Raw genomic sequence first — 26,072 nt, 5'->3', positions numbered from 1 at the left:
CAGCAAGACAAAGAAAATGCCGGGTGTGGAGCTGTCACCAGGGAGAGCCGGCACCGCCGGCAGCTGCTGATCTGCAGAGAATCACTGAGCAGGAGGCTGTCATGATGGCGGCGGAGCCCGCAGGGCCGAGACCCCACCGTCCCCATCACCCACTCCGACAATCCGGGCTGCGGACACATGCAATCCACATAGAATAAAGCCGGAGAGCTTACTGGTACATATTCTTTGGCAGATGAGCTTCCTCAGCATCCCTCCGCTCTCCTCCCACACCGGGTCCACATTGGAAGCGTCTGCACACACAGGGGGGCAGCAGACATGCTGGGATGGTCAGACCCTGGTTGTTCCGGCTGCACCTTCCCTCGATGTGCATGTGAGGTGCGGCGTCAGGAAAGGAAGGCTGACTGATCCCGAAGGAGCACCAGCAGCTAAAACAGCTGCTCTCCGGCCACGACTAATAAATGCGCCCCCCAGGGACCGAGCCCTCGTAGGCTGCAGACAATGAATGGATACGATTACATGGGCGCCAGCAGGTAGTGAGGGGGCTTACATGAGGAGGATGCTCCTTTCTAGAGAGAATGGAGAGGGTGGCCGGGCTGAACACACACCTTACATGTCAGCTGTCTCTGCCGCACAGGAACACGGTGATGTCATGGAGGGTGGTGTACATCACTCCACCGGGAGGATTCTACGCCGTCAACAGCCCCGATTACCCCACAGGGGCCGCAATAACTCCCTGCTCTTATCCAATGACTCAGAGCCTCGTTACTGAAGCACTTATCAGCCGACAGCGCGGCTCACCCGGCAACAGGCTCCAGACGGCAAGACAAGATGGATTCCAAAACGGAGGAGGACAGAGGGCAGCGCATGGCGAGAGCGCCTCCTAAAACGGACCCTCAGAAACAACAGAGCAAGGGAAGAGTCATAACATACATGGGCGTAATTCACTATGGGGTCACTGTTACACCCCCTTATTAAAAACATCACATATCAGGATCACATTGCAGGTCCTCAGATTTATTCTGTTGTCTGGCGAGCAGAACAGCGAGCTCAGTTATAAATAAAATAAAACTACGACAACTATATTGTAGAGGCCGTGGTTGTTACAATGTATCCCTGTATATAGTAAAGCCTGCAGTTGTTACAAAGTACCACTAGAGTGTAAAGGCTGTGGTAGTCATCCCTGTATAGTAAAGGCCACGACTGTTACAATGTATCCCTGTAGTGTAAAGACCATGACCAAATGTATCCCTGTAAAGGTTGTGGTTGTTACAATGTATCAAACTACTAACGACCACTTGTCCGTGTGTATGTATGTTTGTGTGTGGGTGCTTCTCATGCTCCGCCCCTGGTGATGTCATCGCCCCACCCCTGGTGACATCGCAGGTCCTACAACATACATAAAACGCAGAGCCTGACTGACAGAAGAACAACAAAGTTAGGGCTCTTGGAAAGGGAGGACAAAAATAAAAAAATTAGAACAAAAAAAAAAAAAAGCAGTTACAACTCAGCGGTCCTGACAGAAGACACCGACCTACCGCCACCACAGAGATCCGGTGGGTTGAAGGATCTGTGGTGATGTCATTGATGTGGGAGGAGCCACTGTGCAGTTTGGTAAAACAGATCTGGTGGGCTGAAGGACCTGCAGTGGCGTCGCTACTGTGGGAGGAGCCATTGTGCAGTTTGGTAGAAAGTACTGTATACTGGATAAGCCAACAGCAGCCACCAGGACCTGTGAGGACGTCACAGTCATGTGAACACCTGTGTAGGTGGAGGAGTCTGCTGAGCTGGTGATGGTAAATCTATGCTGATTTCTGCATGTAGTAGAGCTGTGTGTGTATCATAATGGATGTGCCCTGTAGCGCAGCAGTGTGGCACATTGCGCTACCAGAAACACCTAATAATTACTAGTCCATGTAGTGAAAAGCACACGGTTGTTACAATCCCTAGCAGCCAGGCTGTCAGATATGACAGAGACCACCTGCCGAAAGGGGGAGAAGTAGCATGGCAGCGGTCACATCATATCAACCCGTATCTCTGTGTTACTAATTTACTAACAGTAGATGCGACTGGAGTTGTACACGGTTTTAAATCTGGGTGCACAAGCCTTTCTGGTCCAAGGGACCGTTGTCAGACTGAACTAGACTCAAGGGCCACATTTAAAAAGGTCATTCTGGACAACAAAAATTTTTCAAATTTTTACCCATTTGACCGCTAGGACCCCCCACTAATCCTGAGAATGGAAGTCTAGTTGGTCTTCAGAAGAACAGAGCAGAGGTCGCCCAATTGCACTGTAGCTCCATTAATATCAATGAGCGTGCCGGAGATTGATGAGCCTCTAGCAATCTCCAGTGCTCTTAATGACATGAATGGAGCGGTGGTACGCCTGTGTGACCTCAGCTTCACTTGGATCACGGGGGTCCCCAGCGGTAATACCCCCCATCGATCTAGCAGTTTTCACACATCAAGTGTTTGTCTCTGGAATACCCTATTACTATCGAAGACATTCATGGCATATTGTATGGTGGTGTTCCCACACAATGTACCGGTACTTACCTGTCCCTGCTCCCATGCTACACACCACTCCTCTACTGACATGTAGAACTCATGTGAGCAGGCCGCAGGCTGTGCACCCGTGTAGTAAGTGAAAAACTAAAATTGCTATAGTTTATATTACACTGTTGCTATATAGTTGCATACAATCTATTGCTCTCGGTTATCAGTCACTGAGCTGAGGATAGGTTGACTCTAAACCTGGTCACACACGACAAACACTCATTCAACTGACAGCCATTACCTCTCCATACACATGCACAATTGGCTCAGCCGAACATACATGCCCATTCTTCTGGTGGAGCCATAATGCACCAGTACCCATGTTCTCAATAGGAAGAGGGGACTTAGGCCTCATGTCCACTCGAAAAATACAATCAGCGCAGAATCTGCTGTGGATTTCCGCGCGGATTTGCTTTAAATGGTATTTTTTTTGCATGCAGATATTCGCACACATTGCTATCAATGTGATAGAAATGTGGCCGATCCGCGGCAAAATGAAGCATGCCGCGTTTTTTCTCCTGTGCGTGAAAAATGCAATTCTTTTCAAAATGCATCCGCATGGCCAATGATCCCCTATGGGCAAAATCCGCTGCGGAATCCGCAACTCCATATAGCTAGTGGACATGAGGCCTAAGCCACCAACAGCACCTCTGCCCCCTCCAGGCCCTCTGACCGCACTTTAGGGTGCACTTATGCCTTTTACACCAGTTTCTGTTGAATAAAAAGTTTGCAAAATCTGCGCAAGTGGGGGTCTGTGCAAAAATTTGGGACTTTCGTTATTTGCTCCACCTTGCCACATTTGTAAAAGTTGAGTGGGGCTTGCTAAAAAGGGGTGCCACCCTACACCAACAGATTTATGTATAATTAAGCCAGAAACTGGTGTAAATTATGCCAGAAACGTATGCCACGGCAGATTTGGCGTACACTTCTGTGTAGGTGCGACTAATACATGAAGAGGTGTGCACTGAGGGAAATTCTACTAACACCAGCGTTGGAAATGCCAGGCCTAATACCATACCCCCTGTAACTCCCATAAGAACAGGATTTGGCATGTTGAAATCCAACCATCCAGTTCTCATCTCCCCAAACATCTGCTGTCAGGAGACAGTTGGAACACATCATACACATTAGATCAGGGGTCCCCAACTCCAGTCCTCAGGGACCACCGACAGGTCATGTTTTCAGGATCTCCTATGGTAAGAACCCCTGTGGCAATGTCTGAGGCGCCGACAATAATTACATCACCTGTGTAATACTGAGGAAATCCTGAAAACATGACCTGTGGGTGGTCCCTGAGGACTGGAGTTGGGAACACAGCACTAGATGATCAGCCAGTCCCACCGAAATCAGTGGGTTAAAGCTGACATTTATCAAATTTGTTTGACCACGTGTGAAACACAATCTATTGCTCCCTGTTGTCAGCCATTCTGAGCTAAAGAAGGGTCGATAGTAGGACAGGTAAATACAATTCAGCTTCATATGTCTGCCATGATACAAGTCACCATTGTGTAGGAGGGCGTCTCTCTTCACAAGACCAGCACCGGATGCCCAGTAGATCTGGGTACGAGGATGTGAAATAATGATCCGTGGGATGAGGAGTCTGAAGCTACTAAATAAAGGCCCATTTAGACAACGATTATCGCTCAAAATTCGCTGTAAGCCGTCTTTTGAGTGATCGTTGTGTGTAACTGCACTGACATCGTGCAGATTTTGTTAAGCTGTCGCTCATCGTCATCTTTCAGCATGCTGACCATCAGCCTTATCAGGGATTCACAGCGGGATACAGCTGATACTATTGTTTCAGCTGTATCCCGCTCCCTGATGACAGAAGGGTATAAAGAACAGAGCGGTCCAGCTCTGTTCTCCATACCCTGCATGGAGGGCTCAGCTGTATAACAGCCGGGCGCTCCGTGCAGAAAACAGCTGGATGCAGAACACAAGCGGGGACACCCCGCTTGGCTTCTGCATCCTCCGCTGGCAGCACAAGGTGATTGCTCATCTGAGCGATTATCTTGCGCTGTAAATGAAACAACGATGATCGCTCAAAAGTCGCTTGAGTGACATCTTTTGAGCGATTATCGTTGTGTCTGAATGGGCCTTAATACTGGAAACTAAAAGGTGGCCCCCAGCCAACTTGCCCTGCCGAAGAGCTGACATTGTGACCAAGTCCTGAAGATAATCAACGACAGAAAATGGGTATAAAAATCTGAAACCGAGTCGAGTAAGGCGATGTTCAGATCTCTAATGGCTTTTGTCCATAATGGAGGCCACAATGCTGTGCCAGATCCATTGTCAGCAGCGTCCGATGGATCCCATCGCCTTCTAATGGGGTCTATACCCCCTGCTTGTACTTCTACTAATGGCTCACCACATAAAAGAGGAACTGCACATTTTACAAAAACGTCTGATGTGTTATAGTGACACGCCAAAAGTTTTGATCAATGGGGGTCCGACTGAGTCCCCCTACCCACACTCCTCGACTGCTGAGATTTAGCTGCTTGCCGACTCCTCTCGGCAGCTAAAGACCTCGTCTATATGTCCGTCTTCAGCTGCCGTAGGCGCACAATGTTCAGGAGAGCGCTGCAGCCCCTTGTCTCAGCGAACAGCAGGGGTCCGGCAGTGGGATCCCCACTCATCAAAACGTCTGATGTTTCGCTCTGATATTTCAAGCTTGTAAAAAGTGCAGCTCCTCTTTAGGCCATAAGTGTAAGCGCCCCCCCCCCCAACCCCGGGAGGGACATAGGGACAGAGGTCTGCCTGGGAGCGGGGGGGGGGGGGGCACACAAGGGAATGTTTATCAGGTTACAGGATTTTACATTTCTGATCATTTAGAGCTAAAGTTCATATAGAAAACATATTTCCACTGAATCCAGGATGTAAAATCACAAAGTTAATGCAGTTTACGACATTAGCAGAGCCCCCCAGTGAAGGTACTGTACCCCCCCGCCAGCTGTCAGCATTATGGAGACGGACACAACACAATCCAAAATGAAGGTGCAGAACCTTAGGCGGCGCTCACACGACACAAACCACAATGGAAGATTCAGGTAGATTTCAACGGAAAGCTGGGATTTCTAATACAGATTTTGATCTGAAGATGCTACTGAACCGTTCGCAGATTACCGCCATTCAATGGGGCTCCCCCCAGAGCGAGCGAGACACCGTACACGACAGGTCCCCCCCCTCCCCCAGAGCGAGCGAGACACCGTACACGACAGGTCCCACCCCTCCCCCAGAGCGAGCGAGACACCGTACGGGACAGGTCCCCCTTCCTCCCCCAGAGCGAGCGAGACACCGTACACGACAGGTCCCTCCCTATGCCCCAGAGCGAGCGAGACAACATACGGGACAGGTCCCTCCCTACCCCCCAGAGCGAGCGAGACACCGTACGGGACAGGTTCTCTCCCCCCCCCTCCCCAGAGCGAGCGAGACAACATACGGGACAGGTCCCCCCCCCCCCCCCCCCAGAGCGAGCGAGACAACGTACGGGACAGGTCCCCCACCCCAGAGCGAGACACCGTACGGGACAGGTTCCCCCCCTCCCCAGAGCGAGCGAGACCCCGTATGGGACAGGTCCCCCCCGCCCAGAGCGAGCGACACCCCGTATGGGACAGGTCCCCCCCGCCCAGAGCGAGCGACACCCCGTATGGGACAGGTCCCCCCCGCCCAGAGCGAGCGACACCCCGTATGGGACAGGTCCCCCCCGCCCAGAGCGAGCGAGACAACGTACGGGACAGGTCCCCCCCGCCCAGAGCGAGCGAGACAACGTACGGGACAGGTCCCCCCCGCCCAGAGCGAGCGAGACAACGTACGGGACAGGTCCCCCCCGCCCAGAGCGAGCGAGACAACGTACGGGACAGGTCCCCCCGCCCAGGGCGAGCGAGATATCGTTCTAGACAGGTCCCCCCCCCCGCCCAAAGCGAGCGAGACACCGTACAGGACGGCTGTAAATTTACGCCCCTCCCCCCTTCCTGCCCAGAGCGAGCGAGACACCGTACGGGACAGGCCCCCCCCCCCCCCCCCGCCCAGAGCGAGCGACACACAGTACACGACAGCCCCCCCCCCCCCCCGCCCAGAGCGAGCGAGACACAGTAAGGGACAGGCCCCCCCCCCCCCCCCGCCCAGAGCGAGCGAGACACAGTAAGGGACAGGCCCCCCCCCAGAGCAAGCGACACACAGTACACGACAGGCCCCCCCCTGCCCAGAGCGAGCGAGACACCGTACAGGACCGCTGTAAATTTACGGCAGTTGGCCCTGGGCTTTAACCCTGACAGATCGCAGAAATACAGTGAGGGGTTAAGGCCTCCGCTGCCGCAATCAATGTGATATCCGCAGCTCCTCTTATAAAGCTCCAGTAATAATATAATCTCCAGAGACATTTACATCATATATGTGATATCTGCAGCTCCTCTTATAACGCTCCAGCACTGATAAAAACCAAAGAGAAACTCACTAGACGGAGTGACGTCACGTCTCCTCCTAGCACGCACATGGCTGTGACATGGTGGAGGACTGGATAGTATATACGGAAGTGAAGTGCAATCTGTCTACACAGCAGATGCCTCCACAGAACATGAATTGGGGGCAGAACTTGCGTGACAGAAGATGAAACGGCGCTCACCGCCCCCCGAAGATCGCAGCCTCGCTAGAACAAAGCTCATAGTTGAATCACAATAAACAAGTAATTGCCAATTAAAAATAATGTCAGCAGAGAAGTGCCGCTATCTGCGCCGGACGGAGGCCTCACTTCGGGGGCAGCTGTGATCAGGACCACATTGCAGGGACCTCCTGCAACGCATCAGTCAGGAGCCTCAATGCACGGCAGCATCCACAGAGGAAGACGGCCAGACTCCTGCAGGGGGGCTTCACAGCGCGGACCAGACTCCTGCAGGGGGGCTTCACAGCGTGGACTTTGAGAACAGCTACTGTTACAGGTACCATTCATCTAGATGGAAAACCCGTATTAATGTCGTCACTACGTGGATTTTCCACCAAAGACTTCAGATCTGTATCACTGGGGGGAGAGGGGATGGAAGGGGGGTTAGAATGGACGGACGGGGGGGGGGGGGGGGGGGTTAGGGAATGTAAGGTGTCACTTCACATAGATGTGCATCAAACATTCCACATGGGAATTTGGCCATTTAAAGCCGGGCTCACACGGGCGGATTTGGATTGCGGAATCCATGATAATTGTCCTTGCAGGCGATCAGTGGTAAAATGCGGGTATTGAAAGGCATGCAGTCTCGCTTTTTGGTTCACACTTGTGGATACAAATTGAGTATTCTGCGATCGGAGGAAAAATCGCAGCATGCTTTATTTTGCTGCGGATGGCCTTCATTGAAGTCAATGGGGGCCGTCCGACCCACAGCCCCTAAGCGAGCCGCCGTGGTTGTTGGCAAAACAGTGCAAACAGGTATGCAGGCTGACCAGCTGGGCTCACAGCCAGTAGCCGCTGTAGGCCTCTTGCATGCCGAATCCGTGCGGATCCACTTCATACAGGAGGGGCAAATCAGTGGCATTTTGCACAGTGATTTGTTCGCACAATACGCAGTAAATAGAAACCATTGACTTCAGTGGGTTGTTTACATGAGCGCATTTTCTTCTATTTCCATGCGTATTGCACATGAACAAAAGCACATATGAAACTACATGCCTGCACTTTTTTTGCGCAAATATAAAAAGGTGCGTGCTAAAAACACGGTAAAACGTAACACAAATGCGCTAACGCCCGTGTGAGACCGGCCTTGGATTTCTGTAGTAGATTAAGAGGTGAAATCCACACAGAACCTCCATCTGATGCGTATTCCACCGCGTGCGCAGACCTTTGGGACGCTCTCGTGCAGCCCGCTTTTTACCACGATTAGCGTGGGGTTTCAAACGCTGCGATTACCGCGGTACTACGCACCCAGTGTTCTATTTTTGCCCGTTTTGGCGCTTTTTAACGCACCTCATCACAACGATGGAGTGAGTCAAACCCTGTAACATGCATTTGAAAATGTAGTACGTAATCGCAACGTTTTCTGAACGCAGGTGTGAGAGCAGCGATACGTTTTATAAATGAGGCCTGTTGTATTTTATTGGTCAGCAGCATTTTACCGTTCTACCCCGCGCTCTTAATAGGGTATTTCTCCGTATAGAACTTCAAAAATGACGGATTTTAACCTCTTAAAACTGGATGTACATTTGCAGCCGAACCCCCGCCCGCAACCGCTCCAATAGGCATCGCAGCTCATTGGAGCCATTAACCTCTTAAACACCGCCAATTCGGATTAGCAGTATTTAAATGCCCAGATTGAGGTTTAGGGGTCCCATACAGCCCGACGCAGTGAGATCACGGGGTTGCTGTGCAGTTACCTTCTGAAAGACCCAGGGCTGTTATTGTAGATTGCCAGTCAGATCCCGGTATAATGTAATGCTATGATATTACATCATACTGCAGGAGTGATCAAATTATCGCAAGTTCTTGTCCCCTATGGGAACTAAAAAAATAAATAAATAAAAAGGTAAGATTTAACTAAAAACCCCTTTTGCCTTATTTACCGTATAATAAAAGAATCTAAATAATAATAAAACCCCAAAATATGTTCGGTATCCCTGTGTGCTTAAGGCCTCATGCACACGGCCGGGTCGGATTCCGACTGCGAGATTCTCACAGCTGGATGCGACCCGTGCTCCTGCAGTGACCTCTCGCTTACCCATTACCAAATGCGCAGATCAGAGTCGGCGCGTCAACGGCGATGTTTCTCAACGAGCCTCACACAAAAATAGGACATGCCACGGTTATGTTACCACGCGGACTTTCCACGATCAAAATCGTGGCTGTCTGCATAGGATTGCGTGCATGCAATCCTATGGCAGCGTGCAATGGAGGAAATTCTGCGCGGAATCTCACTGCGGAATTTCCATCCGAGGCCATTGGGCCTAAATGGCGGAGCTATCAAAGCAACGCATTACTTAACCTGCACAGTGAATGTTGTGAGTAAAAAGAAGAAAAAAAACCCAAACACACAATGCCAGAATTGCGCTTCTTTTTTGGTCACCCCGTCTCCAAGAAAAAATGTAATAAAAAACAATCAAAAAAGTGGTATGTACTCCAAAATGGTACCAATAGAAACTACAGGATGTCCTGCAAAATATGAGCCCAAGCACAACTAGGTTGATGAAAAAAAAAGGTATTGCAGTCAGAAGATGGCGGCAGGAAATACTTTTAAAAAATTTAAGTATTATCTTTTTTTTTTGGGGGGGGGGGGGTATAGCAGAAAAAACTAAACTAAGCAACTATATAAATAAATTTGGTATCCTTGTAATCGTACGGATCCATAGAATCAATTTGTGTCATTTTGGTGCAGTGCTTATACTGCAGAAACAAGACAACCCCCCAAAGATGGCGGAATTTTTTTTTTATTTCACTCCCCTTTTTTACGTTTTTCAGTACATTAAATAGCACCATTGAAAAATACAACTCGGCCCACAAAAACAACAAGCCCTCAGACAGCGACGTCCACGGATGGATAAAAGAGTTATGAGTTGTTTTAAAAGGGGGGTGAGGAAAAACAAAAAATTGGGGTGGGGGGCTGCGTCCTTAAGGGGTTAAATACACAGCATGTCAATTTACGCTGCATGTCTCTGGTACAAATCTCACCTCTTCACATGAGGGGTGAAGTCGGTGCCAAAGGCAGATTTTGACGTGGAACCTTATAAAAACCCAAAGCGGATTGTCTCTTGCTGAAGCTCCATCACAGGAGAGCGCAGGCGGAGGGCGACATGTTCAAAAGCAGCGGATTTTCCACACCAAAATCTCCACGATTTGAGGGTTGTTTTTTTGTAATAACTCGTTTTTATTGAACGTTTCATGGTATACAGACACGAGTATATTATAAATACAACTCAAAAAGAAGACCGTACGCTTATAGTACTTTACAGATAAACTGCAGTGATCGATTAGGAAACAATGCTGAACAATTCCTATGGTTTATGTAAAGGTGATGATTAACTCTCCGTCGTCTATATGTCTTCAAACATTTTATTCCCCTCTCCCCCCCCCCTCCCTCCATACGATTTGAGGGTTTGATGCAGATCCGTAGCAGAGTTTACCATTGCAATTGATGGGGTGAGAATACCAAATCTGTACCAAGAGCGCAGAATCCGACACGGGTTTAGGTCCAAATCCTTCCACTGGGGAAAATCTGCCCCAGATCTGCTACGTGTGAAAGCACCCTAATTGTATATAGATGTGCCCCCTCATCAGTTAATGGCAGATCGTGAAGCCTTGTACCATATCATTAAAAGAGGTATAGGGGCGAGGGGCGAGAACATTATCCTCCCACTAAATAAGGCACTAGTCAGGCCCCACATGGAATACTGCGTACAGTTCTGGTCACCGGTGCTCAGGAAGGATGTTACAGTGCTGGAGGGGGTTCAAAGAAGGGCGACTAAACTAATACATGGAATGACGGGCCTGGAATACCCAGAGAGGCACCAAAACTGGGATTATTCACCCTGGAAAAAAGACGGTTAAGGGGCGACCATATAACTATGTATAAATACATGAGGGGACAATACAAGGATCTCTCCCATGATCTGTTTATACCCAGGACCGCCACGGTAACAAAAGGGCATCCGCTACGATTAGAGGAAAGCAGGTTTCATCACCAACACAGAAGGGGGTTCTTTACTGTAAGAGCAGTGAGACTGTAGAACTCTCTGCCTGAGGATGTGGTGATGGCAAAATCCATGGAGGAGTTTAAGAGGGACTAGATGCCTTCCTACAGTGCTATGATATTACAGGATATAGACATTAGGTGACCAGCGGGTTGTTGCTCCGGGTCTTACAGTCAGGTAGGAACTATCAAAGGTTGATCCAGGGATTATTCTGACTGCCATTATGGAGTCGGGAAGGAATTTTCCTCCTGAATGGGCTAATTGGCTTCTGCCTCTTGGGGTTTTTGCCTTCCTCTGGATCAACAGGGGGAAAGGTTGAAACAGGGTGAACTACCATAGATGGACACTGTCTTACATACTATGTACTATGTTTAACTATCTGCGATTGGTCACATTCAGCGCTGAACCCATCCTGCTCTGGATAACATCTGATCATCCATTACATGCCAGATTACTGGATATCTACTGTCTGTCTACTGTCTGATATAGACCTGGATGACATATGTGGCCGCAGTCCTGGCTGGGACTATTACAGTCGGCACAGAACCATCACACGCTGGAGAGAGGAGATGCAGAGAAGATGCAATGAGCTGAAGACACCGACGTCTGCAACAGGGAGCCTAATCCGTGGGCAGTCCTGTCTGAGCACGTACCCCTTGTAGCGCCTCCCCTCACAATATGCACATCCCCTAGCAACAGCAGACTGCAGCACCAAGACCAGGCATCAGCCGCTCTACCCGCAGCTCAGATACTGTCATCAGGGGGCGCTCAATCACAGATATTGGGGATGTCTTTTTACCACCCCTAAAGCCAGAACTGCACTTTGCTTCATGCCAGAAATAAACCTGTAACCAAGTTCTCCATTAGGGCACTATTACCTAAGATCAGTGTTCCCCAACTCCGGTCCTCAAGGCACCCCAACAGGTCATGTTTTCAGGATATCCTATGGTAAGAACCCCTGTGGCAATGTCTGAGGCACCGACAATAACTACATCACCTGTGCAACACTGAGATCATCATAAGCCCAGACCAAAAAGAGCCTGACTCCATGGCACAAACCAGGCGGCCGCAGGTAAAGCTTATTTATTGTGCGAGGTCGGTTTTACACATGCATTATTACAGGCACATAACAGTCAGACAGCGGTCTACTGACCCCAACGCCAGGCCCCACAGAGGTGAGTCGGGGTCAGTAGACCCACAGTTGGGCCGCCTGTCTATCAGGTGTGCATAAATATATAAACCGCACCCGTAATACGCTTGTGTGAAGCTGGCCTAATGGGAAGCTCTACAATTCTCTAAGGCATGTTTTGCATCCCCATGTTCGGCTGTTTGATACCGTGTTTCCCCAAAAGTAAGACAGTCTCTTACTTTCTTTTTATCCCCAAAAGCCCCACTATGTCTTACTTTCGGGGTATGTCTTATAATAAAAAAAATCATTACTCACCTCCCCCGGCGTTCTGTCGCGCTCCGGCAGGATGTCGCTCGCTCCTCGTCCCCGGCGCAGCATTGCTTTCTGAATGCGGGGCTTGAAATCCCCGCCTCCAGAAAGCTAATACACACGCCGTCAGCCAGTTACAGCCATTCAATGACAGCATTGAATGGCTGAAGGCGCACGTGGCTTCAGCCAATCACACTATTCAATGACATCATTGAATGGCTGTGATTGGCTGAAGCCACGTGCGCCTTCAGCCAATCACAGCCATTCAATGATGTCATTGAATAGTGTGATTGGCTGAAGCCACGTGCGCCTTCAGCCAATCACAGCCATTCAATGATGTCATTGAATGGCTGTAACTGGCTGACGGCGTGTGTATTAGCTTTCTGGAGGCGGGGATTTCAAGCCCCGCATTCAGAAAGCAATGCTGCGCCGGGGACGAGGAGTGAGCGACATCCTGCCGGAGCGCGACAGAACGCCAGGGGAGGTGAGTAATGATTTTTTTTTTCCCCACTACGGTATGTCTTACTTTCGGGGTACGGCTTACATTGGCCGACCCCCCTGACACCCCCGATACGTCTTACAATCGGGGGTGTCTTACTATCGGGGAAACACGGTACTTGGACAGGATGGAGGTCCGCCCTGGTTGTGCACTGCGCGTTTCACTAGTTATCAGAGCTCTACGACTATGGTTCACACGCGGCGGATTTGCTGCGGTAAATCAGCACCAAATGGCGCGGATTTGACATTTATTTCATCCCCTGATACAAAGGAGTGAAATTTGCTGTGAAAATCTGCAGTGTAATTGGAAAGGCTGTAAATATAAAATCCACGCTGCGAGTCTGTTTACAATGCGGGTCGACTCTGCGGCGGGTGGATGGGGGTTCATCAAGGTGCATCCACAATCCTTCTATATGATGTGGATTTCCAATTTACATGTAGCGAACCCGACATCTGTGATATCATGTGGCAGGACAGACCTCGGTCCCTGGGAAGTAAACAGAGGAGATCCTCATGTACCCCTTGAGGTCCGGACAATTCTGGCCTTGAGGACCTGAAGGATTTTTTGGGTTTCCAGTGGGCATCACTACTACTATTGTGTAGCTTAAGGTCAGTGCAGCGTTGGCGTTTTTGTGGGACGAGTTGTACTTTCTTTAGGTGCCTCTATATTCTCTTACAATGGCCTAAAAACAGACAACAAAGCCAGAAAGCATCCGCCCATAGACTGTACAAGGGCTAATAGTGTCACAGGGACTCCCAATCACGGCCTTCATGGGCCATGATGAACTCAGACCTGCAGCATATGAGAGAGAAACAACAAACCTCAGGAAGGAGGTGCGATCTGTCCCATCATCACCTGTGGATCCTGTGTTATCTGCCCCAGCTGTCACTGCACCTCCACCCTCTGATAATGACATGACACCGACCCTGCAGCACAAGCTGAAGTGGGGCTCACCCTGTCAGCCTATTAGCGGCAACCCTGCCCCAGAGGAAAGGAGAAGGGGGAAAAGGAGGGGGCCGGCGACTTTCCCCTGCTCCAGGGTGGGGGGGGGGGGGGGAGGGAGGAGGGGGCCGGCGACTTCCCCCGCTCCAGGGTGGGGGGGGGGGGGGGGAGAGAGGAGGGGGCCGGCGACTTCCCCCGCTCCAGGGTGGGGGGGGGGGGGGGGGAGAGAGGAGGGGGCCGGCGACTTCCCCCGCTCCAGGGTGGGGGTGGGGGTGGGGGGAGAGAGGAGGGGGCCGGCGACCGCCCCCCGCTCCAGGGGGGGGGGGGGGAGGAGGGGGCCAGCGACCGCCCCCCGCTCCAGGGTGGAAAGAGGAGGAGGGGGCCAGCGACCGCCCCCCGCTCCAGGGTAGAAAGAGGAGGAGGGGGCCAGCGACCGCCCCCCCCGCTCCAGGGTGGAAAGAGGAGGAGGGGGCCAGCGACCGCCCCCCCCGCTCCAGGGTGGAAAGAGGAGGAGGGGGCCAGCGACCGCCCCCCGCTCCAGGGTGGAAAGAGGAGGAGGGGGCCAGCGACCGCCCCCCGCTCCAGGGTGGAAAGAGGAGGAGGGGGCCAGCGACAGCCCCCCGCTCCAGGGTGGAAAGAGGAGGAGGGGGCCAGCGACCGCCCCCCGCTCCAGGGTGGAAAGAGGAGGAGGGGGCCAGCGACCGCCCCCCCGCTCCAGGGTGGAAAGAGGAGGAGGGGGCCAGCGACCGCCCCCCCGCTCCAGGGTGGAAAGAGGAGGAGGGGGCCAGCGACCGCCCCCCCGCTCCAGGGTGGAAAGAGGAGGAGGGGGCCAGCGACCGCCCCCCCGCTCCAGGGTGGAAAGAGGAGGAGGGGGCCAGCGACCGCCCCCCCGCTCCAGGGTGGAAAGAGGAGGAGGGGGGGCCAGCGACCGCCCCCCGCTCCAGGGTGGAAAGAGGAGGAGGGGGGGCCAGCGACCGCCCCCCGCTCCAGGGTGGAAAGAGGAGGAGGGGGGGCCAGCGACCGCCCCCCGCTCCAGGGTGGAAAGAGGAGGACAGGGGGCAAGCGACCGCCCCCCGCTCCAGGGTGGAAAGAGGAGGAGGGGGCAAGCGACCTCCCCCCGCTCCAGGGTGGAAAGAGGAGGAGGGGGCAAGCGACCGCCCCCCGCTCCAGGGTGGAAAGAGGAGGAGGGGGCAAGCGACCGCCCCCCGCTCCAGGGTGGAAAGAGGAGGAGGGGGCAAGCGACCGCCCCCCGCTCCAGGGTGGAAAGAGGAGGAGGGGGCAAGCGACCGCCCCCCGCTCCAGGGTGGAAAGAGGAGGAGGGGGCAAGCGACCGCCCCCCGCTCCAGGGTGGAAAGAGGAGGAGGGGGCAAGCGACCGCCCCCCGCTCCAGGGTGGAAAGAGGAGGAGGGGGCAAGCGACCGCCCCCCGCTCCAGGGTGGAAAGAGGAGGAGGGGGCAAGCGACACCCGCCCGCTCCAGGGTGAAAGGAGGAGGAGGGGGCAAGCGACACCCGCCCGCTCCAGGGTGAAAGGAGGAGGAGGGGGCCAGCGACACCCGCCCGCTCCAGGGTGAAAGGAGGAGGAGGGGGCCAGCGACACCCGCCCGCTCCAGGAAAGGAGGAGGAGGCGGCCAGCGACACCCCCACTCCAGGAAAGGAGGAGGAGGCGGCCAGCGACACCCCCACTCCAGGAAAGGAGGAGGAGGCGGCCAGCGACACCCCCACTCCAGGAAAGGAGGAGGAGGCGGCCAGCGACACCCCCACTCCAGGAAAGGAGGAGGAGGCGGCCAGCGACACCCCCACTCCAGGAAAGGAGGAGGAGGCGGCCAGCGACACCCCCACTCCAGGAAAGGAGGAGGAGGGGGCCAGCGACACCCCCACTATAGGGGAGAGCGTGATTGGGTGACAATGACACTGCCATCAGGCAGAGCTATACAGTTCTAGACCTACAGACCTAGTATATTGTACAGGCACCAATATCATGATATACAGCTATAGTCTTAAAGACTCGACTATATAAGACTGTAGAATAACAACCATTCTTATTTATGTCAAGGCCAATACCTCTTTAGAATCTGAAAACTGAAGTAGAGAAGTGGAGCTGGAAGGAAAGAAGGGAAACATCGCTTTTATGTAATGGAGCCTAAAACATTATAACTACTTATTGCTGAGAACCGCTACAGAAGGATCAGCGGTACAGAATGCAAGACCTGTAATGCCATATCCTGCGCCCCATTCACAGGTCTTGTCCGGTTACCCATATCACAATGATCAATCTTCAGAAGAGCCACTAATATCCCCGAGGAGCTCTGCGCCTCACACCCCAGCGCTGCCTCTATTCTACGTCTCTCTACCAAAAGGTTCCGTTCTTCAGTTATTAGTGAACATTTATATGCAGCTCACAGAAATGCTTCACTTTGATTTCATGCGACTCGTCCAATCCTCACCGGCGAGGAAACAAAATCCTATTCACTCCTCTACACAATGAAGTCTCCTGTGGTAAGGATTATCTGGGCTGCGGCAGTCTGAGGGTTAACAGGCAGCTTTCAGGCCCATTTCACCCTCTCGGTTATTTGTACCTCTGAGCATTAATCTTTAAAAGAGAAAGTAAATGATCCCTCATGGCGACGTCACGATTCTCACTGACACTACGGAGGGGGGAATAAACGCACGACCTCGAGAGCGGGGAGAACCATCGGAATAACTTGGAAGCAAATGGATAACGAGCGCCATCCTCCTCCTGTAGGAAGCGAGAAATGACTGCGTCCCCCTACCAAAATAAGAGCCGCCAGCACCGACATCTCAGCTGGCCGACTCCTATGAGTTGAAGCATTGAAGACAAGTCTGCAGCCATGCAAATACTTGCATCAAAAGCAGGAATTAGTTTCACAAGATAATCCCGCTCCTTGCCCAAGAGGCTTATATTCATGGCGACAGAATGCGCCATATGGTTATGGGTAACCGAAAAACCCGGGGATACAAAGTAAATCACGTGAGAGCGGCATCAGTATTAGTAATCACACCGATCTGAACGGACGTTATAATGTCACCAATGAAACAAACCCGTAATAAATGCATTAAAAAACACAACTGATACATTAAAGACATGTGCAAAAAATATAATAAATGCCCATAAACCGCCAGATGTCTATGCAAACGCAGAATGCCCGCACTACGGGGTCACGTGACAGCTTAGGAGACTGCTCAAGAACCAGCAGGACAACGAAGAGTTAAAACAAAAACTGGAAGACGTACAAAGTATCAAGCAACCAATGAAGAGACGATAATCCCAGATCTGCGCGGAGTGAAGGCTGTATCTATAAATGCCGCTCGGACCGCAAGTCTAACGAATGTCCATAGCGGTTTCCAAAATATAGCGCTATAGCAACGGCGGCTGTAAATGCTGACAGTATACGGACAGCAGTGTCATTGTGCTACGTGGGGGTGTCGGGGCGCTCGGCCGCACAACAACTGATCCAGTGACCTTGTTTTGTGCAGTGACTGGAGCAATGCAGTGCCAGCCGCCACCATCCTCCTCCTGGCACAGTATACAGTCATTGATGCCACCGTTGGTGAAATGCTCTTGTGCCGTTACCATAATGACCGCTGTGAAGCGCTCTATAAATACTGGGGGCTGATGGTTACACCGAGGCGGACGACCCGTTTGCATAATTACACGAATCACATAATTACAGGTTGGGGTGGTGGGGGGGGGGGAGGCACAGAAAAACAAGCGCTCGTCTCACGTCAGGGGTCTGCTAATTAATGCGCCAGGAGGAGCGAGTCCTTGGGGTAACCTAGCAACATAGAGAGATTATATCTGACGGGCTGAAGCCTCGGACTGGGAACCATTTCAAATTACAACTCGGCAGTCACATCGGAGCACGGCGCCGATCACGGCTACTTACCCAGCGACGACTGGATCATGGTCCCCGATCTCTGGACTTCGTCAAATTTGGTGAAAATCACATTCAGTCTGTAAATAGAAAGAGAGGCATCAGACAGGGAGCTGGGAACGGGAGCGATGACATGAACGCAGCCAGCGCAGCTCCCTCTAGCAATGTTCCATCCAAACTCTCGGTGCACAAGGAAGATCCGGCCTGGATTTAGTAAGCAGCGGGACGGCACGTTTCTGGAGAATCATGTGATGCAAGACATTGCTGCTGCTGGCACCGAGGATGGCGCTCTCCATAAATACAGGGGAGAATGTCAGAAGCTGCTGGTTCAGAGACCGCCGTCTGCAGAGTGCTGGAGGAGGCAGCGTCACGCCGCGCTCACAACACAACACATGTTAAAGGGGAAGTAACACCAAAAATAACAGCTCTGCAAGGAATGCATGGAGCCTGAGAACACTCAGGATAAGGAAGGGGTGATTACACGTGGCGTTATCGGCAACACGAACTCGCATCAAAAACATTGAACACATGTAACGACTTCTTTGCTTTATCATTACGCTTTTATATGCATTTATCAGCTGCTGCTTTTTTGTGTTTTTTGCTACATAGAAAAACGCTGAAGTGTAACAACACCCTGAGGCCTCCCTCGAACGTGTACGCAACTTAAACTGTGGCGCTTTGCTGCGTCTCACTTTCGTTTTCAGCCGCAGCTATGCTGCTGGCGCCAACTTTTAGTGCTTCTCACCGATGAGGAGGAGCGCTAAACGCCTAAAAGCAGAATAGACTCCGCTCGAAAATTGCGGTGCTGAAAAGTGCCGCGATCGATCGGCTGTCTGAGAGGCTCCACTGAAAACATTGGGAGGCCTGAGGGGGCTATTACACATTTACTTTTTTGCTGACGTTTAAAAGAAAAAAAAAATCTGAAAGTGCATGTATTTTGCGATGATTTTAATCGATGTTAATCATTCTCAAGCATGTAAAATGTAGACCGCATGCTGGTGTCCACATGGATAAACACTGCGTGTAACACGGCAGCACCTAAGGCTGCAATCACACACACAGAAAACATTGACTTGAATGGGGAGATTCTTTTACTTTTCGAATGAGAATCCCTATTCAATTCAATGAGTGCGTTAAATCGGAGTGTACTCGCAATATGCAAATGTGATCCATTTTAAACCACGTGTAACCATGGGGACCAAAAGAAAAAATTTGAGAACCAAGAAGTGAAGAGCCTGTAAATTAAGGGACTTTTTTTTTTGTTTGTTTTTTTGTTTGAGTTTTTTCCTTGGTGTGTGAAAAAACGGATTCTAAAAAGGATAGCAATTGTGCATAAACATCGCAAGAACACGATATTGACAAGAAAATTGCACAAAAAATAAAACTTTAACTAAAAAAGGATGGTTTATCATTCGTCGTTGTTTCTGAGACTAAACAGCCAATCGGCCGTGTAAACAGGCAGTCGTTAGTCTATGAACAACCCCCTGTTTACTCTAGAGTAGAGACGGGTGGTCCGGAACGATCCCCAGCCGCTCCGCCTCCATCACTCAGTGATGATCATTTGTATGTAAAAGCAACAGAATGATCATTGCTGGAATCACCTGTCAGGTTGTACCATGTAAAAGGGCCCTTAGCCCTGGGATACCTGGGGATGTGTTAAGGCCCTTTTACACACAACGCTTATTGCTCATAATTTGTCCAAACGACCGAAAATGAGCCATAATAGTTACAGCTTCGCATAAAATCCATCATTCAGCAGCTGGAAGACTGAGCAAAAACACTCCATTTGAATACATCTTGCTAATCTTATACACCGTGCACTCCTGGCGTTTTGCTTTGCATACATAACAAGTACAATGTATACTCTGCAGGCAGATGTTTACACAGCTGGGCATGTGTTTTAACACAAGCCCAGCTCAGCAAACTCCTCTTGGATGAAAAAGAAGGTCCTTTTACATGCAAAGAAGTGTTAATGGCCATTAAAAGCTATTAACACTTTATGCAAATACATCAATAAATCTTTTGTTTGAAAGATGGTCTTTGCGTGTAAAAGGACTTTTAGAATCGTGCCACCTGCTGTTCCCATCCTCAGATATTCCAGGACTAAAGGCCCATTTACATGTAACGATTATCGCTATAAATTTGTTCAAACGACCGAAAATGAGCAATAATCGTTACATGTAAACGCGGGCATCTTGCACTTTTCGTTTGAACAATGATTTTAGGGTGAACTTAAAATCCATCGTTCAGTCACAGAGATAAAGTGCCTCTCAATAGGCCGCATGCTGTTATCTCCACGGGAGTAGGCAGTTAACATTGGAATTTGCCTGCAACCGCGAGCAAAACAATGCAGCTGTGTACACAGCTGGGCGTGAGATTAATCACACATGGAGCTCTGCAAACAGATCCTGGAGGCCCTTTTACATGCAAATATAGATGATAAAGTGTTAATGGCCATTAACACTTTATGAAAATAGATTGCAAAATCTTTTAATTGTTTGAAAGATTATCTTTGCGTGTAAATGGGCCTTAAAGGTTAGAATAGCCCTACCTGCTGTTTCTAATAAAGAGCCTTTGTGCTCATGGTAGCTGCACATACTCTGTTTTGCTTCTCTCCATTAAGACCGCATGCACACAGGCATGGGGGTATTCCACAGACGGAATCCTGCCCTGCCGGTCTGCACGTACCTGCATTCATTTTCTTCTTTCTGTACTGTGGATGGTCTGCATGGCTTGCCGCAATTGGTTTCTGCTCATGTGCATGAAGAATCACTTTTGCATTGCATGCAGTATTGTATTTGCCACGGAATCAGTCGCCCGCTCCAGATTCCACAATTCAAATCCGCCCTTGTGCATTCACCCTAATGCTGACTCCTCTTATTACTTGCTCCCTCTCTTCAAGCAGAGAAGGTGCAGCAACTTCAGAAGCAGCCGTTCACCACGCCAGCAATCCCTCTACAAACCAGTGCAGCAGAGGGACGCCTTCACACTGGAGCGATCAGTAAATGGAAGCGGAGCGAGCCAAGTGGCGCTAGTTTTTAGGCCTGCAAAAACTTTGATGATCGATAAACGAATGAATTGTTGTTCATCGTTCAGCTGCTGCAAGCTTTCACACTGAACGATTACCCCGTGTAAAAAGAGCCCCATACTGGAATACCTGGGGATAGAAACAGCAGGTGGCGCTATTCTAACATTAGCCTTGGAATACCAGTGGACAGGAACAGCAGGTGGCGCTACTGTAAGCGCATGTGGCACTACTCTAAGGGCTCTTCTACACAGATTGACTGTCGAGCGCAGAAGCACTTGAAAGCCATCCTAGAGATCATCGCTCCATGAATGGAGGCAGAGTGAGCCGAGATTGTGACGTCCGCCTGCCTCCATTTCACAGTAAACAGGCAGTAGTTCAGAAACGGACAACCAGTTTACAAGAGCAGATAGCAGTTTTTTAAAATTTTTATGCTTTATGAAATATCTGGTGATAGAAACAGCAGGCGGCGCTATTCTACCATCAGTCCTGGAGACATAACCACAGGGGGCACTATTCTAACATTAGCCCTGGAATACCTGGGGATATATTCAGCAGATGGCGCTATTCTAATAATTCCTGAGATATCTGGGGATAGAAACATTTTTTTTTTTTAAGAAGTATAAATTTTGAAAAATAGTTCAAGTATTTCCTGGATTTCTCTCTAAATATTTTTGTAGGACAACCCCTTTAACCCCGTGAGTGGCGGGTTTCCTACCACCCTGTCGTGCCCACCAGGGCAGGTTTTTTAAAATGGTCTAATCATTGAATTTCAACTAATTTTGCAGTTGTGTCTCAAGAGCCATAACTTTTTCATTTTTCCATTGACATGGCCACATGAGGGCTTGTTTTTTGCGGGACAAGTTGTGATTTTTTTTAAACAGGGGGGAGGAAAAAAAAGAAATGGGGAAAAAAGAAAAAAAGGGGCCATGTCATTAAGAGGTTAAATAATGTATTAACTTCCTTCTCTGGGTCATTACGACGCACGGATACCACATGTGTGATTGCATTTTTGATTTTTTACAAAGTAAAGGGAGACAAGTGTTTTTATAATTTTTTACCTTTTTTTTTTTTTATATTTTTTTTTTGTCCCTTTAGGGGACTTCCACAGGGACCCATCAGGACCCCTGATCACATTCCAGGGGTCCGATGCTGACAGCCCTTTACATGCTGCAGTCACATAGACTGCAGCATGTAAAGGGTTAACAGCAGAGATCAGAGGTTTTCTCTGATCTCTGCTTTAAGAGCAGGTACCTAGCTGTCCTCTCACAGCCAAGCGCTAGCTCTCCCTGCCACAGAGACCATCGGCTTGCTTCTGACAAGCCGATGGTCTCTATGGCAACCTGTAAACAAAGCAGGAGGTTGCCGACATATCGGCAATATCTTCTGCTGGTTTTTCAAAGCCCTTGCACTGCTCCCTGTGGGACTGTGCAGGCAGAGCACACTGTCACAGCTTGTGGCATTGTGCTCTGCAGCTCCCATAGTGATACATAGCCCGGAAATCTTCCGGGCAGTATCACTATGAGCAGTGGAGCTCGTCCCAGAAAATTTCCGGGCGTGCCACTCAAGGGGTTAATATTTGTCATCAGAATAACCCGGATTCCTATATCTGTCCCAATATCCACCCATATTACAATGAGCAAACATTTATATAAATAGTTGACCTTCCATCTCTATAGACAATGTACCAACTCCTCCTGCAAATCGCTGCACTTGTAACAAATGATTCAGCTTACGTCGGCGCAGATCGCTGGAGTTGATCTACAGATTTAGCTTTTCATGTGTTTATTCGTTTCAGAGGTTCGTGTCGTTGCACATTTACTATGGATCCGTAATACGAATGTGTTACAGATAACATCGTAACCGTATATCAGTAATTGGTTTTATTTTCTACGGGGCAAATACGGATCCGCATGTGCCCAAAAGAAAAAACAAATGCAAATATGGGGGCAAAAAAACTGAAAAAATAGGTCATGCTACATTTTTAAAACCCGGGCATTGGTAATAAATACATAGACCTATATAGTAGCTTCACATTACAGTCCGCAAAACAAGGACCAAACACGAAGTTAAAATATGCATGTCTGAAAACAGCCTGAAAGTGAAAGGAAACCTTTGATCAGGTGCTGCCAGATGTGGGAGGGCGAACCTCAGTGCCTCCCGCTGTGAACTACTTGTATCTGCCACAGGAGACAAAGGGCTATCACCAAGTGATATACACAAGTCTGATGGAGGATGGTGTGAGGTCAAGTGTCCAGGATTCTCCTCCGTGGTCTCCAAAGAACTGAGGCTGCATTGACAAGGGCAATAGCAAGTGGCACCGGAAATTGTCAAACACAACTTGCATTGGCAGAACGTGAACACCCCGTTTGTGTGCGGCGTAATGTGCGAGACTCCGCATGAAATTAGGATCCACTTCAGTTTTTCCCTCTCGTACTTTCGGTGCAAGAGGAAGCCGCCCGTGTAAATTAACCCATTGGAACAATGGGTTAAAACATGCGAGTTACATGTGTTTCACAAACGTGCAGAAATTGTGAGTTTTTAATCGCCCGTGTAACTAAGGCACCTTTTACATGGCGCGATTTTTCATTCGCACAAGGGAATGACGACCGTGTTCACTTTTGCTGCCCGTTTATATATTGTTCGTGGGTTTGCTCACAAATCTGTTTGCTTGTCACTGTGAATGTAAACGACTAAACGGTGGCCGCTTACACGCAACGATATGTAAATGAGTGAACGATGAGTTTTATGCCTGCAGAAAATGATCGAGAAGCGAAGGAATTCTCATTTATCGCCCAATCGTTGGCCATGTTTAAAGTGAGAACGATTAACGTACAAATTCCCAAGATCCAACAATAGTTGGAATGATAATCATTCCGTGTAAAAGGAATGTGGCTTTTTGGCAAAGAAAAGCAGCTCTGGAGGAACACAATGCTGCATTCACAGAAGCAGGACCATTGATGCGCTCACAGAAAAGCAGGTTTTCAGGTGCATCATTGCAGGAGTTTTGTGAGGTCTGAACAGTCATGTGTTACTCTGTAACGGACGGCGCGGCTCCTGTCTGTGTCTCGGCGTTTGCAGCCGCTGTGAGATGATCTTTCTTTGCTGATCTATACTTAGCACTGGGCTTAATGGGAGCCAGAACATGATACCTGCCCGGCAGCCCCGAGCCTGAGGGCTATAAAATGAGTTCTATCCGAGGTTTCATCATTTCCTCTACCATCACACAGAATGATAAACCCAGGAGGATTGTACAAACTCCCAACACATCCACGATGCTTTAGAACATGCGACACATGTGAATGATATACGGAACCAGTACAACTTTCTATACAGTAAGACCGCCCCATTGCGGAAGATATAACTGCAGTCAGGCAAATCCTCCCATCTGTGCTGTATATGGACACACAGACAGGAAGTATGAGGTGCACCTGATAAAGCCTCCCTTCCCTTAGAGGAGCCGTCACATGACATTCAGCAGCACTAGTGTATAACAGACATATACAATAAAGGGAAAGGAGCCCGTTGCCACTTACCGAGACTGGGGCAGCCCTTTCTTGCTGAGGTCGGCGCGCACGCGTTCTCCTACGTGTCTGTAAATTTCAACTAGGCAATTTATTGCTGCATCTCGGACCTGCAAAGATAAAAAGAACAGCCGGCCATTACTGAATGCGGGCAGAAGGCTGTGCCAGTGACCCTGGGCAGAAGGACTGGCACACAGCTTGACCTCCACACAATGTAACTCGCAAGCCAAACATGATACAGAGAAGACAAACTCCGCACGGAGGAGGATGCATTGTACAAGGCGCCTGACTTACAGGCTCAGCATAACACACATCATGCACTGATCTGGGCCGCTGCAGGACTGGCTCCTGGGTGCAGGTTGGAGAAAGGGCCCGATAGATTCCTGCACTGAGTGCTTATAACTTACTGTACAGGCCAAGGCAGCTGAATGAGTCCGAATTGAACATAACTACTTCATGACGGCTAATACGCCTTTTTACTAACCTCACTAATGGCCTTTTAACCTGCACATACATCTATTTAAAGTGGTGGCTTGGCTGACTGACAGCAAGGCTCCTGCTCTAACCACCAGATGCGGAGAAACTTTAGAACTTTGAAGTTTAATCCCTTACATGCCACAATCATTAGTAACTGCAGCACATAAGCAGATGAGAGGGAGAGGGGGGCTACTTCTGTCACTCATTGGCACCCCGTAGTGTGATTCCAAGGTACCAATGGGTTCCCACGGCAGCCGGAAGCCTGACAAAGGCCTTCATGTCTGACACATATCTCAGCCTATTACACCCCACCTCTGGCAGAGTCTAATAGGCTGCTGTCATAGGCTTGGTAGAATGCGCTACATAAGTAATCCAGTGTACTATCCCATTGATCGGAATATTGCATCTTCAAGTCTCCTTGAGGTGCCTCAAAAAGGAACCAATAAAAACTACAACTCTTCCTGCAAAAAACAAGACCTCACAGAGCTCAACTGACAGGAAAATAACAATCTATCCATCTTAGAATGTGACGGCGCAGTCAATTGTTTTACTTTAAAAATGTGGCTTTTTGTGCAAAATTAGTAAGCTTAAAAAATCTATATAAAACTTGGCATCGCAGTAATCATGCTGATAAGTTATGTGAATGGTGAATGCCGTAAAAACAAGACCCAAAACACATTGGTGGGATTTCTGAATTTGCCAAAAAGTCCCAGGGAACCAATGGGAGCTGCGCCTGAAATATCAACCCGGGCTGCAGCACTATGATTAGCACAACCTGCTTCCTGTGCAGTGACAGCGGCATTGGGGAATCAGCTGACTGGTAAGTAACCCAAATGGTGGACCCCCTGCCAGTTGTCTATTGATGACCTGTCCTGAGTACACGTCATCAACAGAAAGATCAACAGAAGATTGCAGTGCAGGTCGCTGCATCCATTACACCCTCGGTCTGTGATCGTCCCGGACAACCAACAGAAGTTGTATCTGCAAAACCAACCCGGGCCGCAGCGGTTTGTTCAGCCCGATCTGCTTGCTGTGCTGTCTGTAGCTACAGCAGTGTTGA

At 49.8% G+C, this 26,072-nt stretch overlaps 1 protein-coding gene across 1 annotated transcript in view; it reads right to left on the bottom strand.

The window, feature by feature from the left end:
- The window catches only part of CLASP1 (cytoplasmic linker associated protein 1), a 151,870-nt gene that overhangs the window by 84,928 nt on the left and 40,870 nt on the right, over nt 1-26,072 (bottom strand). Inside the window, exons 7-8 of the mRNA XM_066575337.1 lie at nt 24,548-24,645; nt 17,999-18,066 (exon numbers count right to left, since the gene is read on the bottom strand). Coding sequence (XP_066431434.1) covers nt 17,999-18,066; nt 24,548-24,645 — 166 coding nt within the window. The remainder of the gene's footprint in view (nt 1-17,998; nt 18,067-24,547; nt 24,646-26,072) is intronic.

This window comes from Eleutherodactylus coqui, chromosome 8, assembly GCF_035609145.1.
Source record: "Eleutherodactylus coqui strain aEleCoq1 chromosome 8, aEleCoq1.hap1, whole genome shotgun sequence".
NCBI lineage: Eukaryota > Metazoa > Chordata > Amphibia > Anura > Eleutherodactylidae > Eleutherodactylus > Eleutherodactylus coqui.
This window is presented reverse-complemented; position numbering and strand designations above follow the sequence as displayed.